At 43.3% G+C, this 17,454-nt stretch overlaps 1 protein-coding gene across 1 annotated transcript; it reads right to left on the minus strand.

The window, feature by feature from the left end:
- Window positions 1–4,607: 4,607 nt before the first annotated feature.
- dera (deoxyribose-phosphate aldolase (putative)) lies at window positions 4,608–16,696 on the minus strand. Its single transcript, XM_085375841.1, has 9 exons — window positions 16,507–16,696; window positions 10,686–10,783; window positions 10,327–10,474; window positions 9,157–9,252; window positions 8,930–9,064; window positions 8,475–8,603; window positions 6,053–6,165; window positions 4,948–5,097; window positions 4,608–4,867 (listed from the first exon to the last, which is right to left on the minus strand). The coding sequence occupies exons 1-9, from the start codon at window positions 16,535–16,537 to the stop codon at window positions 4,811–4,813; spliced, it is 957 nt and encodes a 318-aa protein (XP_085231967.1). The 5' UTR covers window positions 16,538–16,696; the 3' UTR covers window positions 4,608–4,810.
- Between the last annotated feature and the right edge of the window lie 758 nt (window positions 16,697–17,454).

The raw sequence follows: 17,454 nt of genomic DNA on the forward strand, positions 1-17,454 counted from the left end.
AAAATGCTTTCACTGATCAGCTGAGGTCACCCTCCAAACTCTGATTAAACGTGTCAGTTTATTCACCCTATTATGCAACTCCATCCTGTTGTCACTGATTGTCGTGTGATGGTGCTGATGTGGAGGCTGCTGCTGATCAATAAAAAACTGTACGTGTCCAGAACCTAGGAGGCATTCTGTAATTAAATCAATATCTGTGCCTGGCTCGTGGCATTAAGATTATTGGCTACGCTGGAATTTAGTCACCGTTGTCTTAAACCGAGAGTATAAACTGGCTACCATAAGAAATCAATGGCTGCATATCACAACCAGCATCCTAATTACCTGGCAAGGAATCAATGTGGCTTTCTGCGTTACCGCTCTCTCGGGCAAATCACAGGACGCTATTTTTCTTGGTGACTCTGCAGCTCAGAAGATTACGCCCATCAGAATCAGAATCCGTTATTATTCCCAGAGGAAGTCACAGCTGCTCCGAGACAGTAAAAGAGCAGCAGAACACGTTAAAGGACCAATATAAAATACTAGAGTATATTACAGAATAGCTCTAATATATAAATATTCTGATATATGACACAAAATTGAAATATAAATGAAGCTGAAATTGAGGTGCAGATACTATTGTCGCACGTATGAGTGCTTATAAAAGCTGTACAGAGAGAGCCGCAGGCAGGAGTCCTTTCAGCTGAACAGCCTCCCGTGACGGCACCTCATGGGGTGGGTGGGAGCTACTGGACTGGATCTGTTCCTGTTTAGGCTGAAATGGTTTTGATTCATGAAGCCATGCAATGATGTAAAAAATACCTCAAATGCATTTCACTTTCAAGTAACAAGCCTGTTTGGTAAAGAGTAGAAATGACAGATGTTTGTAAACAGCTGTCAGAATTCAAATATCTGACTGTATTAAAACACATTTTCTCATTGCTTCAACAATTAAATAACACAGAGAAAAATGTTTCAATAATTGGTAACAATAAAAATTTATAATAATTCATAAATTTTAAGAGGATGGAGGTGCTGCAAGCTTTGACATACTCCACAGTGTTATATGTCCATAACTGTTTAAAGAAAGAACGTAGAAGACGATGTGTCTAGATGGAAATCTCTACCCACATCGCTCATGTGAAGGGTCCGTTCAATAAAAATGATGCTCTTAGCAAGAATCAATCATTTATTTTCAATGATCCCGAGCTCCAGACTGGTTCAGATCTCTGGATTGTGTATTTCTAAACCCCCGCGTGTCAGCTTCGAAACACTGCAAAGGAGCAAAGATAAAGCAGTCTACGTCTAAACTAAACCCACAATGCTTTAGTGTGCTGTTCTAGCTTTGCTCTACTTACTATCCCGGGTTAGTTTGTGGTTGCATTATGTTAGTTTACATCCATGTATATGTTTTTAAAGTTAACACTATTGAACCATCAGGTCCTTTTTCTGTTAAAGGAACATTTTTGTTGAATTATGCTTGTTGACGTTGCTTTGGTTACACTTACCGTTGTTTGTCCCTTTGTTCAGATCTCACATCCAGAGCAGGTGTGTGGGCGGGGCCGGCCCAGCACTTCCTGTTTATGAAGGCTCATGATGTCACTGACTGCATCACTGGGTACAAACTAAGCTTTTTGAGTTGTACTGCATAAAGTGTTTTACTTTTGAAACCATTTGAGAGTAAATGAGTTTGTAAGATAGATGAAGTGTTTTGTTTTTTGGCTAACCTGTTTGTTAATGAGAGACTGATGAGGTTCAGGTGTGTACAAATCTGTATGAAACCAGTGAGGTTTGGACAACCGGGGTTTTTTAAGATGACAGAAAATAAAATACACCAAGAAGAAACTTGAGCAGTCTGCTGATGCTGTCGTCTTATCGCTATCTCACACTAATCAAGTCCAATTTCACTCGCTGGCCCACAGTTGAGCTGCAGTTTGGGGAAGACCTCGAAGGCGACTGGTGACGCCTCCCTGGCAGATCCTCATGCACTAAATAGAAGTGAAGAAGTTAAAGAATTGAGAACAAGGAGGGAGGGGCACGTAGACGAGAATGATCAGCTTGCAGAACTGAGGGAACCGGAGGGAGCGTGTTTGGAGGCGTGGTCCCGCTCCTGAAATTCCGACGCGTAATCTCCAATACAAACACCTGATCTCAAAAGCCCCAAAATTACTGTCTATCACATACAGGACACTCCAAAATAGATGCCCCCCCATTCTAACCAAGCATAGGATGGAAACTTTGAAATCCACATTGACAGCAAATGTTCCAACACTGGGAGGAACTGTTGCTTCCAAGAAAGGGTTGTTTCTTAGTTATGACGCTGTGACTCAGTGTTTTTTTCCTTTTTATTTAAATGACTCTCAGTATGTTTGATATCCTCCAGAATCTTGATGTAGTCGATTATTCAGATTACTAAACTGAATTTTAAAGATGTGAAACATCCTGTTAAGTGATCTAAGTGATTCTCTCACCTCAAAGCTGAACTTTTCTACAGACACACATTTACAAGATAGAGACCACTTTACCCTGAAATGTCGTTGGGAAATCTGCCACTCATTCAAACGGACCGCTCGTGGTCACACCTGCGCCTAATCCCCCACACTTAGATCTACATCTTATTTTAACTACATGATGGCTGTGTTGACTCTTGGAGACTTCTTAATCCACAAACAAGGACATATTCATTTTTTTAATCTTATTCCTGTATTGATTTTTTTCACTGACAGTTTAAAGTGATTCCCTCTGACTGTCATCCAGCTGTGCCCCCCTTACTGTGGACTCTAGACCAATCCCATTTCTCCTTCCCACGGGGTTTCTATTCACTTCTGCTTTCAGATGATACATTTAATGACTTCATTGCATCAGCAACTGGTGAATTTTTATCTATTAATAATAACAATTCAGTTTATGGGAATCTCTCAAAGCTTATCTATGTCTGCAGATAATTTCTTTTTCAGTTCACCAGAACAGAACCCAAAATCCAAGCTGCAAAGAGAGACGAGAAAGCAGGGAGGGAGAAAGAGACGTGGGGGAAGACGAGCAGTAAAGGGCCGTGGGTCCGACTCCAAACCACACTCCTGCCCTCCAGCCAGGCAGCATGGGGTCACTGAACTGGCAAACACTCTGAATCAAAAAATGCAGCTTCCCTGCAAAACAAAGTTTCTTGCTTTTACATCCTGGTGACAACACGGTGTATCCTTACTCCTCTGGAAGTCACCTAACCCCCCAAACTCCCTGTGGCTCAAAGACATGATGCCATTTCTCAAACTAGAAAAAACAACTTGTTTTTCTTTTATTATTTTAGTTACTCACCAACCTTGTCTTTAGATTAGCCCACTTACTTGGTAGGGATAGTGGCTATAGTGGGCAGGTGATGTTGAAGATGGAGCTGACAGGCAGAAGGAAAACAGGAAGACAACAGAGAACATTCATCGATGCAGTGAGTGTGCAGGGATCGTGTGACAGCAGAGGATCAGCTGAGGCAACCCCTCGGAGGAAGGTGAATGAAAAAGCTCGTGCCCATCACTCCACAAGGCACCGACTCATTCGTCCAAGGTCAGCGTCTGTAATGTCTTCAAGTATAAAAGAAAAAGTTTTCTGCCTTGAGATGAACCTCAAATGTATTTGTATGCTGTTCAAGCCCTGCGTCTAATCCTCAGGAAGACGTTCAGCACAGATCAGTGGACAGGTCAGGATCACTTATGGTTGGCAGCATAAGCCGCACGCTTCCTATCGCAGATCTGTTGCTCTGATGGCTCATTTATATTTGCCATCACTGCTGACACGACTGGTGGTTCTGCCACGAGTGACGTAAAACTGCTGCAAAAGCCACACTCTGGTTTCAGCTGATGGTGCATCTCTTGCACACAGCATGGTGCTGCACGGTCACCTGACAGCAAAAGTCCAGCTGGGCCTTTGTGTGTTTTTGCTCAGCACATCTCGTCTTTACCAGAGTTTAGAGTTCAAAATCTCGACTTTAATATTGAAATTTTGACTTTATTCCCAAAATGATCAGTAATGTTTTTTTCCTTAAACATTCTTCATGCTTTCAGGAGAAACTTTAAAAAACACGGACTGAGACCGTTTTGCTTCCTGTCTTTCTCCACCAACACTAATGTGCTGCATTTTACTCTCTGGAGCTTCAGTATAAATGTTTAATGAGGCTGTGATGTGACAGCTGACACACCTACAGCCAACATAACTTTAAACTAAACTCAACTTTACACTCTGCTGCATCTTTTACAGTTTACCAACTTTTATTATAATAATAATAATAATAATAATAATAATGGATTGGATTTATATAGCACTTTTCTAGGCACCCAAAGCGCTTTACAATGCCACTATTCATTCACTCTCACATTCACACACTGGTGGAGGCAGCTACAGTCGTAGCCACAGCTGCCCTGGGGCAGACTGACAGAAGCGAGGCTGCCATATCGCGCCATCGCCCCTCTGGCCAACACCAGTAGGTGGTAGGTGAAGTGTCTTGCCCAAGGACACAACGACCAGGACAGAGAGCCCGGGGCTCCAACCAGCATCCTTCCGGTTACAAGACGAACACCCAACTCTTGAGCCACGATCGCCCCCATTTATAAGAATAAACAGGAAACAAACTGTTTTTCCACTCCGTGTTTATTTTATGAAGTGCGATTGTTAAATTATAACAAGTAAAAAACTTTGATCTTCATCACATTCTTCGCTTCAAGCTTTAAATTACCAGCTGGGTTATTCATCAGGACACTGAAAGCACCTTGAAGGAGCAGCAGATTTACGAATGAGGCTCGTGTGGATCTTCTGAGCTTCTCTTTAAAACGTGAAGCAGGTGAATTCAAGCCATGGGAAGCTCATGATACGCTGCATACTGTCCAGTCACCTGATGATAAATCTGTCCAAGCAAAAACATCTGTAAAAACCTTGTGTAAAACAAGACATGTCACATCTACTGCGTGTTTACTGCGTACCCACCTGCCTCTCAATGTCAGCCAATAGGCTGCTGGCTCCCAGGCGAAACAGGCCGGGACAGAGCCAATCATCACCCAGCTCTTCTTTGATAAGAGTCAGCCAAACCAAAGACTCTTCAGCTGTTCGGATGCCCCCTGCTGGCTTAAAGCCCACCTAAAAGAAGGCATGCACACGTGTGTCAATAAAACACACAACACACTTGGAGCACGATGACACATCTACAAAGGTGGTACTTGGAAATACACACGCCTAAAAAATGTTACGTGCACATGCGTCAACCAGCAGTTGGACCCATGTGACATCTGTGGCTGTTTACGTTCCTCCCTCTGCTGCGACACTATCCACTCTGCCAGAGCCCGGCTACAGACTCAGCACCCGAGGTTCCATCTTTGGTGACTTCAACCCTGCCAGCTTTCACACAGTAGAGCCCCTGGTCCATCAGTACAACCCTGTCCCCCTGCCGGCTTTCACATGGCAGGGGGACAGGGTTACTGATGGACCAGGGGCTCTACTGGTCCATCAGTACCTACTCAGCTCAGATCGCCACGGTTTGCGGGGTTTTCCATTAGGTCACAGTACCTGGTACTTTTTCAGTAGTAGTTGTTTGTCGCAACACTGACAATAAAGTTCTGAAGGCAAAAGCAGGTCAGAACTAACACGGTGTAACTAATAAAGAGTGTTTTAATCTGAGGAACTTTGCTTGAACCTGGTTCCACAGCACTAAAATCAAAACCGTCCGTTTTGACACTAAATACAGAGAGCACACTGTGGCGAGCCTCGACTGGCCTACGATTGGTTATTGATGTAGACGCACGTCATGGTGACTCAACCTGTCTTGCAGCGCTGCCATGTAAATGTTTACATTAAGATTTTTGCTGCATCTTAATGAAACTGAGCAGAATTAAGTTCCTGCTGTTTGATAAAATGCTTCTCATCTACTCGAGTACTCAAGCTGCTCATACAACACATGACTCCACATTCATGCAAGTACTTCTTTCCATGTCAAAGACTTTCCGTCCATCAGTCACAGTGAACGTGATGCTGGTTTCATGAACATAATAAATGTAGTAACTGTTCTACAGTCAGTGAGTGTTCACGCCCACTGTACCTTGTGGCCCGTACTCATGAAGTAGTCACGGATGGCTCTCACCATCACTATGGCAACAGGGTAAGTAGCATTGACAGCCTCCTTCCCTGTAGACGTCTTGATGAAGTCTGAACCTGCCGTGTTGGAACAGATGAGATGTCTTCAACAAAAGCACGTACTGAGGTTATGTTGCATCGCTCAGCTGTCGGGTTTCGACTTCAAATTTGTCCGACGGGACGACAAACGGCTCGAGGCCGGCGTTCCCATGCAGGTCGACTGCACCGACAGCGCGGCCGGAGAAAAGCGTAAGCTGCTGCAACAAACGACAGCTTAATGCTCATCAATAAAAATCATTATTTCTTTCCTCGCCTTCCTTCACAGCCAATTATATTTTATCAGCTAGACTGATAAAAATAGAAGATGAAATGACGCAGTTTAACAGATTACCCACAAACTGCAGGGGCAGAAAAAAGAGGCGCCGCCCTCCTGCCTCCCTGATTTATAATGACCGTTCATTACCGAACAGAACAAGATGGAAATTTTACAGTTCATTAAAGACATGTTATATGTATTTTTTCAGTTTCTCTCCCCTCTTTCTCAAACTGGCGTAATCCTTAAGATTCGTTATACGGAGTCTTAATTACCAGATAATGGATAACGGTTATTAAATGTGGGTGGCGGTAATGAAGCTCTATTCATTTGCGTGGGCAGGGAGATACTGGCGGGGAACGGCGGGGTAAAAAAGGCTATATCAGAGATTAATAGGTAAAATTATCATTCAATTTCAGGAATCTCATATGCAATTCATAGGAACAAGAGGAGATTAAGGAGCAAGTGTGGTGACAAAAGCAATGTATTTTAATGACGATCTCTATCAGAGCGCCTGACAATTTAGGTCCGTAATCGGCTTACTGTGTGCGTGCACGTGTGTGCCTGTGTGCGTGCACGTGTGCCTGTGTGACGGCTAGTTAAGCACGCTCGCGTGTGTGCATGTGTGCCTGTGTGCGTGCACGTGTGCCTGTGTGTGTGCACGTGTGTGTGTGTGTGTACGTGTGCCTGTGTGTGTGTGTGCACGTGTGTGTGTGTGTGTGTGTGTACGTGTGCCTGTGTGTGTGCCTGTGTGACGGCTGGTTAAGCACGCTCGCGTGTGTGCATGTGTGCCTGTGTGCGTGCGTGCGTGCACATGCGCCCGTGTGCGTGCGTGTCAGCAATTTTTGTTACATGGCGTAAATGTTTCTACATACGCTGCAGGTATGCAGGCAGTGAGTGCAGATCAGCTGTTATTAAAGCAGAGTTAGGAGCAGATCAACATGCTACTGTCATACAGCCTGTGTGACCACGTGCTTCATTTGACACGACAGAACAGATGACCAATGAAAACACGGGTCTGAGATCCTGTGTATCAACTTATTCTGTAAGCTAGTCTCAGTCATTTAACAGCTGTCAGAGTGAAGAGCCTGGAGAGCGAGTTTACACTGGAGGCCTTTCCTGCTGCGAGCCCAAAGGGCATCTGTGACTCTGCCGAAAAATCTTTATGATTTCACACCTTTGATCAAAACCATGAACCCAGCGTTACGTGGACATGAAGCCTGCATGTATAAAGGCTCATTTACATCATGGAGCCCTGTTCTCAACAACGGTCACAGACGTAACTGTGTGATACGTGTTTAAAGTTTAGTCTTGTGCAGGACACGACATCACCGGGTCGGCTCGTAGCTGCTAATAGTTCCCTCCATCTCTCTGTTGGCAGAGCAGAGAGCAGACGTCTGCAACATGCAATCATTTAATGATTTCCCCCCAAACATCATAAGCAGCTGCTACATGTGCATCACACTACAAACACAACATTTCTTACCAAAGCACGACTGGGAATCCCAACATCAGCAAACTCTCAGAAATCTCTGTTAGACTCCCCCCCCCCCTCACTCATTTATACAAACCTGAACATCACAGCTACAGACAGACTTTCACATTTTAGTGCAGCGAGACAAAGAACGACGAACAGCTCGAGCAACAGGAAGTGAAAGTGGATGGGATGCTGTTGCAGCCAGAGGCAGTAAATGACCCCACACACAGTGGGTTACTGGTTCTTTCAGCAGTTAGCAAATATAAACTACAGCCCAGTGACCTCACACTCTGTAGACGCCGCTAAACATGTCGTAAAACCTTAAATCGAGCTTGACAGACTGAGTTGCATCTGTAAAAGGCCTCCATGGAGTAAAGAAGCTTCATACATGCAGCGTTTCATTAACACAGTGCTTTGTTATTACATCCACAGCCCAACCTGCTCGTCTTTAAACTGAAATTACTAACAGAAAACAAATATAAAGCTGGAACCATGCAGTTTTTATTTTATGATCAGCTTCACTAGAAAGTGTAATTAAACTATCAGATGAACACACACACACACACACACACACACACACACTGCTGTGAGACTGACCAGCCATCATGGCGACCATGCTGGCTCTGTAGACGTTGGTGAACGAGCCGAGCTCTCCGACAGCCAGGATGGTCTTCATGTGGGCGGGGCCACAAGCCTCCCGAAATTGACGGATCTCGTCGTACATGGCTGCAGAGGGAGACACGAAACTGAAATCACTTGACGTGTTCAGTGCACGCCCATGTGTGTGTGTGTGTGTGTGTGTGTGTGTGTGGGGGGGGGGGGGGGGGGGGGGGGGACGACGACACTGAGGGAGGGAGGCCTCACCTTCTCTGCTGCCCTCATGACGCAGACAGAAGTGACAGGAAACGGGCGGATTACTGGATTAGCCGATGGTTTGTTTTGTAACTGGCATTTCATCACGTATGAAACTCTTACTACAGGCTCAGACATCAGTATTCAACACACAGATCCTTCCATACAACCACAGTAACGACAGTGAGGCTGCAGCATACCTTCCCACTGTCCTGTAATGGCCAGCATCCTGTTGATGACGATGTCGATCTCCGTCGCGCCGTCACTCACTGCTATGCGCACTTCCTGCAGGCGGGTCTCCAGTGGAGTCTGGCCAGCTGGGAAGCCAGTGGCCACTGGGAGAAACAGATAACACAGTGGAGCCCAGGCAGCACAAGCCTTTCATTTTCTATATTACACACACAGGGTTGCCATAGCTACGACTTACCTGAGGCGACAGGAAGGCTGGAGTCGGCCGCTTTAAGTGCTCCGACAGCATCAGTCACACGAGATGGATACACACACACCGCTGCTGTTGTCACGCCTGACATCAGGGATCAGAGCAAAGAAGAAGAAACGTGGTGATAAACTGGCCTGTGGCTCCCTCTGCAGGCGGACTAGTGTCTGAGCAGTCTGGCATGCTTACTCATCAGGTAACGATGACAAATAGGATGATAAAACTGATCAATGAGATCATGGTAGCAGAAAAAGGTAAATAAAACATTTGAATTCATGCGGTTGTGAGATGTTAATGGTTCAAAGCCTCCTGTGTTTGACTTTGTCTGTGAATAAATGAGCGACAGCCGTCCTCACCACCAACGCTCTGTTCACACTGGCTTTAAAGGGAAAAAGCAGCTGTGCGTCTTTGTCAGAGCAAACTGGAACATGAGCGCGTAACCACAGTGATGTGTAACCCTGTTCTGCACAGAGACGTGGACACTAATAAAGACCAACACTGTGTGTGCAGAGTAACGCACGTTTCAAACATTATGAGATTAACGATGAACGTGATTAAACTTAAAATGCACGTGTAATATCTTTTTATTTCATCCAGTGAGCCCGGTGTTAGAGGCTCTCAGAGGTTCTTTTAGAATTAATGACCCGTCACGTCCCTGATCTGGACTTTGACTGGGACGCAGCAACAACGGTTAATGGTTATTTTGTTTCTCAGCAAACAGGAAAATCTGCTTTTAAAGTAAGGTTAGTTTTGCCACACACGACTTTTTGTTTGTGTTAAATAAATACATTTCACGGCTTTTTGTTGATGCAGGATTATATTTGTCCGATGTTGCGACCTGTGATTTACACATTATGTCCTGACAGGTGAAATCGTAACATGGAAACAGCCGTTACTTGTTTCTCACGTGATGCCGACGGGATTTTGCTGGCATGATTTGGGAAAACTGCAAATGAATACAAATTTGTTGTGATTCCTTTTACACTAATGATGCTCAACACAACAATATTCAAAACAGCAGAGAGACGTTGAGAATTAATACTAAGCACCACTGAAGCTATCGTGACAGGATACGCTAGCTCATTATTTACTAATAATTATTTTATGACACTAACGCTTGTTTTCATTTTATCAGTTTTCCTGACAGACGTGAGGGCGGACCTTTGTCGTGCATATCAAGCTTCTTGAGCAGGTCGTATCGAACTGGCTGGATAGCTTTCAAACAGAGCCTGTGCACGTTGGAGGCCGTATCGTCTCCGGCCAGAGTGGTCAGGTCGATCAGGGTCGCGGCCTTCAGCAGCCACGCAGCCTGCAAGGACACACAAGGAAACAGCGCTCAGAGAAGGATACACCGTGAGACATGTTAAAAATGTAGCCCTGAAACCCGCCTTATAGTTAATACTGTCTATGACCACAGAGGTGTGCTTACATGTACGTACACATAAATGCATTTTGGTGTTACAAGTTAAGACAGCGTGGGCTTGTTGTCATCGTGCACCACAGCTTACAGCACAGCTCACCTGCCACTGTTTCTTGGGGATCTTCTGTCTTTGGATAAACTGAGCCCTCTTCAACACAGCCTGTGTGTTCACTCTCACTTTGGATATCCTTTCCAGGTCTGTTATGAACACAGAAGAACAGAAACAAACTCACTTTATTAAAGTGGCTGAAACACACAGAGAGTATTGTGATATTATTCTGTTATCATATGTTACCTTATATATGTAATCAAAGTAGTTGAATTAGAATACTGCTGTAGATCATATTATACCCTTTAATATAGAGTGTGTGAGCTGTATGTAGTTTAGTTCTCATTATACTTTTGAGTTAACAGAACATATTTACATATTAGTTCATTAGATAAATGTGCATCACTCTGTATCCTTGATCTGCTGGGAATGTGTTACACTGTTTTCTTGACATGCTTAATTGTTGAATCATGAAGAGAAGGAGACTCTGTGTCTAAGACAGGGGAGATAGACAGACCACATTCCACACCCCCACCTTACAGAAAGCAGAGAAACAACTGCCGAGGTCATAACTTAGGCGCTGTAACAGAGAAAGAATGTGATGTTTTGGCTTTTACGACTAGATGGGGGCCACTAGAGACTATAAAAAGCTGAGCAACCCGTCACCATTTTGAGACTTGCTGTGACCCTCTTCAGGCATGTCTCCCCATCATGATGGTCCTTATGCTCTTAAGTATTGAATTGTATGGAAATAAATGATTGTTGATTGAGCATAAATACACCGAGTATTGTCCTTCCTTCAGCCCAAAGATTCAAAGAATTGGGAGATTTCAACAGTATTTCAATCAGATGTCCTCTCAATACCAGAGGCAGAGATCAAAGCAGCACAGAGGGACGTGAGCATGAGGTGTCTAAGCACAACAAACTGTTGTATGTGAGGCCTCTTATCTTTATTTATATAATGCCACCCACTTGCTGCACATAATGTCCTCTTTGTAAATACTCATTCACTGTATATAAAGTTCTGTCTCTCTTTTTTGCACAGTTGAGGAGCGTTTCACTGCGTGTTATATCTGTATAACTATGCACGTGACAAAGAAGCTTGAATCTTACAAAGACTCACAGCTATCTGCCCCAAAGAGGAACACCAGAGAGAAACCAGGAGAGTAAGTCAGCTTTGAGCCATACAAGGTAGAAACTCAGCATCAGGGGAACAACATGAGAACAGCCGCCAAAGGCTGGAGACTCAGTAATACTGGAACAATCTGGTGTTTAAGTCTGACGCCATTAGTCAAACGAACACTGCAGCATCACTGAGAGTTAAAACTGTCTAAAGTCTTTCATCTTTAATAAAACGATCAGCTTTGCTGCTTTACCAGGTGTAACAATTAAGTTTAACATCCAGGCATCCATGAAAACAGAATTTATGACATTTAACAGAGTTAGAAGTTAGCAGGAAGTTAGCTCGCTAGCTTCCACCTAAACATGATATAGCACGTTCTGACTGAGAGATTTCTGAAGCATTCAAACGTACAGCTCTGCTATCACTTCCAACATAAATGAAGACAGAAAACTAAACAGCAGTGACGTTTGTAGGGTTACTGAAGTTGGCTAGCTGCTATATAATGATGTGCTACGTGTGGCTAGCAACACAGCTATGTTAGCATAGCATAAACACAGTGAAGCTGGAGGTTGAATGCTAACTTTTTTTCCACTCGATAAAAGTTAACGTGAGGGTTCCTGATAGTTAGAGATAGGGCTGCTCAATTAATCGAATTTTAATCTCGATTACAATCTGGGCTTTCAACGATCATTAAAAGTGACTGAGCCGATTATTAGCCCCTCCCTCGTGCTTTACTCTCACACTGCTCCGTGTGGCAAATCGAATGCACCTCTCTGCATTTCGAACACGCGTCACAACAATTAAGAGCAGCGGTCTCCAACCTTTTGTGTGCCACGGACCGGTTTATGCCCGACAATATTTTCATGGACCGGCCTTTAAGGTGTCGCGGATAAATACAACAAAATAAAACTAGTACCGGTACCGAAAAAAATGAAATTTATTCATAACACACGTGAAAAGACCGAGGAAAACCGAGTAAACGATAAAGACGATAACAAAATAACGCTGAAAACCGATAAAAACCCTGAAAACCATACATTTCACACCTGAGCCTCAACTCTCGCGGCCCGGTACCAAACGACTCACGGACCGGTACCGGTCCGAGGGTTGGGGACCGCTGATTAAGAGGACCAGAGGGAAGCTCGGAAAGCTAAGCAGAAGTTATTTGGAGAGGAGAGTGACTGCAGTTGGTTGAAAAGAGGTAAAAAAAAAAAAAGCTCCAGTGGTGTGGAAACATTATGGGTTCAGTCAGACGTGGATCAATTAGACACAGTGTGTAAACTTTGCTACAGTGTCGTAGCTGCACCACAGAGCAACACTGCAAAGTTCACTAAACATTAATGTTTACATTTTTCAATTATTTTTTATATTGCAAACATTTGCACTGTTATCAGTATTTGCACACTATTTTATATTATTTTTTGACAATCTTTAAAGTCATTATTCAACACATTGTTATTGTTAAATAAATATCATCAAATAATCGAGATCTCAATGTCAGTGAAAATAATCGTGATTATCATTTTTGCCATAATTGAGCAGCCCTAGTTAGAGACAAATGCAATCGCATGGCAGGATGCTGTAAACGGACCAAACTTCAGTCAGGAGAACAACTGAGATAATCCATCCACAATATGAGGTTAGTCATTAATGTACTGCAACAACATGGAATAGAGCAGCTGCAGAGAATTCAACATTAATGAATCAATGGTACAGAAGTGGAGGAAGCAAGAAGAATGAGCTGAGTAAAATTTGACTTATCTGACTGTTTTGTTTTGCTTAAAGTGCCTTATGGTCCAAAAAATACGGTAAGTCTTAGAGTAAGTTGAGGTAAACCATACAATGAATAGTTTATTCTGAAAGACCTCCGTTTTTCATCGTTTGAATATTTATTATTGCTCATTAATAAGACCAAAGTATTTGTTATCAAAATAATCGATGGAATAATCAAACTTATTTACTCAAATAATCAATAGCTGCAGCCCTAACATGGATGGCTTCAAGCTGTATGCTGGGAGTGAATGAGGCTCTACAGAAACGACATGAGAATTTCTTTCATATTGGAGACGTGCAATTGGAGCAACAAAGAGACAAAAAAATGGTCAGAAATGAGGGGATTGTACTACCAGTAGGTGACACTGCAGACTGAGGACGGCTACAAGTACCTTAGAATCTTGCAGGTGAATGGGAACCATGAAGAGGAGCCGAAACCACCAAATACCCAAGATCTTGGGAATGCTCGCTCTTGGAAAGAACAAGATCCGGGCAATCAACACCAACACCCTGCCTGTACCCTTCCATTAGAACTAGGGCTGCCACAATTAGTCGACTATCAAATTCGTCGACGACTAATTTAATAGTCGACGCGTCGTTTGAAGCTTTGTAAGAAATAAGTAGTAGGATTTAAGAGTGTAATAACGCACTGAAACAGAAGATGGCAGGACTTAAGATATTTTCAGGCGAGAATGTAGCTGTGGAAACCTCAAATATCTGCTCAGTTTATCAAGACACCGCATATTTTCAAAAGCGCTCCGACGTTTTCGGAGACGTCTGTTACCCACCAGCTTGATAGCTAGCCGGGGGCAAGGCTCACTAGAGCCGGGGATAACACCGGACCCCCCACGTGTTAGAAAGCCTGTCTTTGTCTACTCAGGTTAAACTTGATATACAAGTCACTTAGATAACTTAAAAATGTTATTGTTTGGCTTTTTTCAGTATTTTATTTGTTCCTGAGTAAATCGGTTTGTCTGAGATTAAAGTTATAGTTTTTACACAGCTGAATAAACATCAAGCAGACAGCTGATTATCAGAAGTGTGAGATGCTCCAGAATATACTCCGGTGTCCTGTTATATTTTAGATAGCAAGGAGTTTATTAAACTTCACCGAAACAATCTGCAAATTTCATTAAAATTTAATAAACTATCATCTTGTCTTTATTTTTAGTTAGCACAGACCTTAAACACTTCAAGCTGTAAGCTAATGATAGTTATATAAGAGCAGATGCTGCTGGTGCAATAAGCTGTAGTTTTACGTCCAATGGATGATGATCTGATTAGTCGACTAATCGCAAAAATAATCGGTGACTAGTCGACTATCAAAATAATCGTTTGTGGCAGCCCTAATTAGTACCTACTAAGATCGACTCGCCATGATTCGCTGCGATTTTCAGGGTTTTGCAGTTGGTCATAGTACCTGGTATGAGGTACTAATATATTACCTGCTCACCTGGGGTTACAAAGTGATGCAAGCAGGTACTAAAATGTGATGTCATCAGACTGCATGCCACTGATTGGCTAGTCAGTGGCATCACTCGGTGAGTCATGAGAGCGTCTTGTTCATGAAAATCAAAAGCACCATTGTTGAACCCAGGCAACGAAGGAAAGGCTACAAAAACAACGCCACGGTCCCCGAGTGTGACAAAAAGACACACCGAGCAGCAGGTGTATCCTCACGTCGACGACCTCCTTTCTTGTAGTGTTTGTGTACCAATTACGTCATGGGACAATGGTCACGTTGCTATAACAACAACCACACACATTAGGTAATGGAAACCAGTCAATCTGAGTAGGTACTAATGGGAAAAGGGCTTAAGTGTTTTCCCTTATGGTAGTGTCGGATTGTTTTCTGTGGCACACCAACAGTCTGAAAGAATGAAAATGCTGAGTTTTTCATCAGTCGTTGTTTTAAACATATTTGTAGAGGTGGGAAGTACTTAGTTACTATACTTAAGTAGAATTTTCAGGTATCTGTACTTTACTTGAGTAAATGGTCTGTCAGTCACAAGGGCCTATCAAATACAAAGAGATGAAAGACACAAGACAATGAAATGTATGCATAATGTATAGCACCATAGTCAGGTGTCTATAAGCTGTGCTCATGTTACTTTAGCATGTAGCACTGCAGAAGAGCAGCGAGCATAAAGAGTAACGTGTTTTTTTATGTCACATAATTTCAGATGCCACTTTTCCATCAGCTCAACAAATGTCAGAAAACACAAACTGTTAATGTGACCGCCAGGTTAACCTGTGACACGTCTGGATTCATTCTGACCTGATCTCATGTTCATACATCAGATACGACCTCTGTGCTCATCCCTTACAAATACACTAGAGTACAGGTGCAGGTGCCTCACAGGTGACTCTGGTTGGACTGACAAACATCCACTCTGAGCGCAGGTTACTTAAAGTGTACTGTGTAGATGTTGAGGTGGCCATCGTCAAATCACAGAAGGAGTGAGTGGGAAGAATAATAACAGCAGGACATTTGTGGAAATATAGAATATAAATCAACTTTGTCATTCTTTAAACTTTTGTAGTGTCACGAGGTAAACCCACGTGCTCTTCTTTCTAGTCCGAAACAAACTGTCAGCAGACCGCAGTGCTGTGTTAGGTCTTAATCAGACCTCATGAGTATTCAATTACACAGTAGAGCCAGCTGTCACATGATTGCTCAGTAAAAACTAGCTACACGTCGGAAAGCAGGATTAAAACGCTTCCTTTGCTTGTTCCGGTTCTATTTGTTAGTGTGCAGTAACATCCGTGCTCTCAGGGTCAGTCACCTCTAACTGCTTCACTGACTTCACCTGTCCTAACTTAGCATCGTACACTCAAAGTTTCAGCGTGAAATCCTGCGCAAAGCAAAATGACGACGTGAATATTCCTTGGTAACAAAATCATCGTGCTATTGGGTCACGGTAACGTGGGAGCACGATTACTGCGGACGTTCTGCCCGTACATGCGTTTACTTACCGAGCGTCGTACCCGGATTTCTGGGTGACATGTTTCGCCACAGAGAACGCTGTCGTTTGTGAACTTCGTCATCAGTCGCAGCCAAAATACGTATGAAGTGCGCTCAAAATGCCCGGATGTGTTCTTCGTAGGAAAGTCAAACGCCAACGAGGGTAGAAGTTTGTGTGTGACAAAAGAAACGGAAGATATTTCAGAGCGCAGCGGCATGTGGTATTAATCTTTCTCTTTGCATCCGACATGAGGATTCACCTGCACGTCTACACAAATAAAAGTCACACTTTCAAAATAAAAGCAGCACTGGCATGAACTAGTTTTCATTTACCTTTCCTGTTTGCCTGACCCTCCACCAGATGTCAGTGTAGCGCAGGCTTTTAATGACGTTTCAATTGCAGAATGGATACACAAAATAAATCCTAATTTTGTCACATATATTCAAATCAACTTGAATTTATTTTATTTAAAAGGGACAGTGCAGTTTAACATAGTTCAAGTGCAAGACATGAAACTGATGTACTGCAATCAAACCACTAAATTAATTCAAAACCCCCAAAGCAAATTCTGAATTCAGCTGGAAATATGATTCCTAGGGTCTGAATATTTATATAGTACGGTGCATTCAGGTATTCACAATGCTTCACTTGTTCAGTTTTTTTTCTATGTATCAAATTAATTTTATAAGAGAGTGGCGCCCACTGCCACCGCTGTGGGTGTGCCACCAGTGAGAACGCAGCCTCCTGGTCGAGTTCTATGCCAGTCGGCTTAGAGCAAAGGCCCACCTTCAGGCCCCTGGCAGGATCCAACGCCCAGGACGAAGAAGCCTCAGTCCTCCTAGCTGTGAGAATGGGTGGAATTGGGCTGTGTTAAATGTTCAGGTGACCATGTCAAGTGTTCCCATTATATTTCATTGTTGTTCCCCAATAAGTTTTGAATGCATCACCAGTTTTATAA

Source organism: Diplotaxodon limnothrissa, linkage group LG17 (assembly GCF_057381915.1).
Source record: "Diplotaxodon limnothrissa isolate DT_005_m linkage group LG17, D_limnothrissa_male_GT1.1, whole genome shotgun sequence".
NCBI lineage: Eukaryota > Metazoa > Chordata > Actinopteri > Cichliformes > Cichlidae > Diplotaxodon > Diplotaxodon limnothrissa.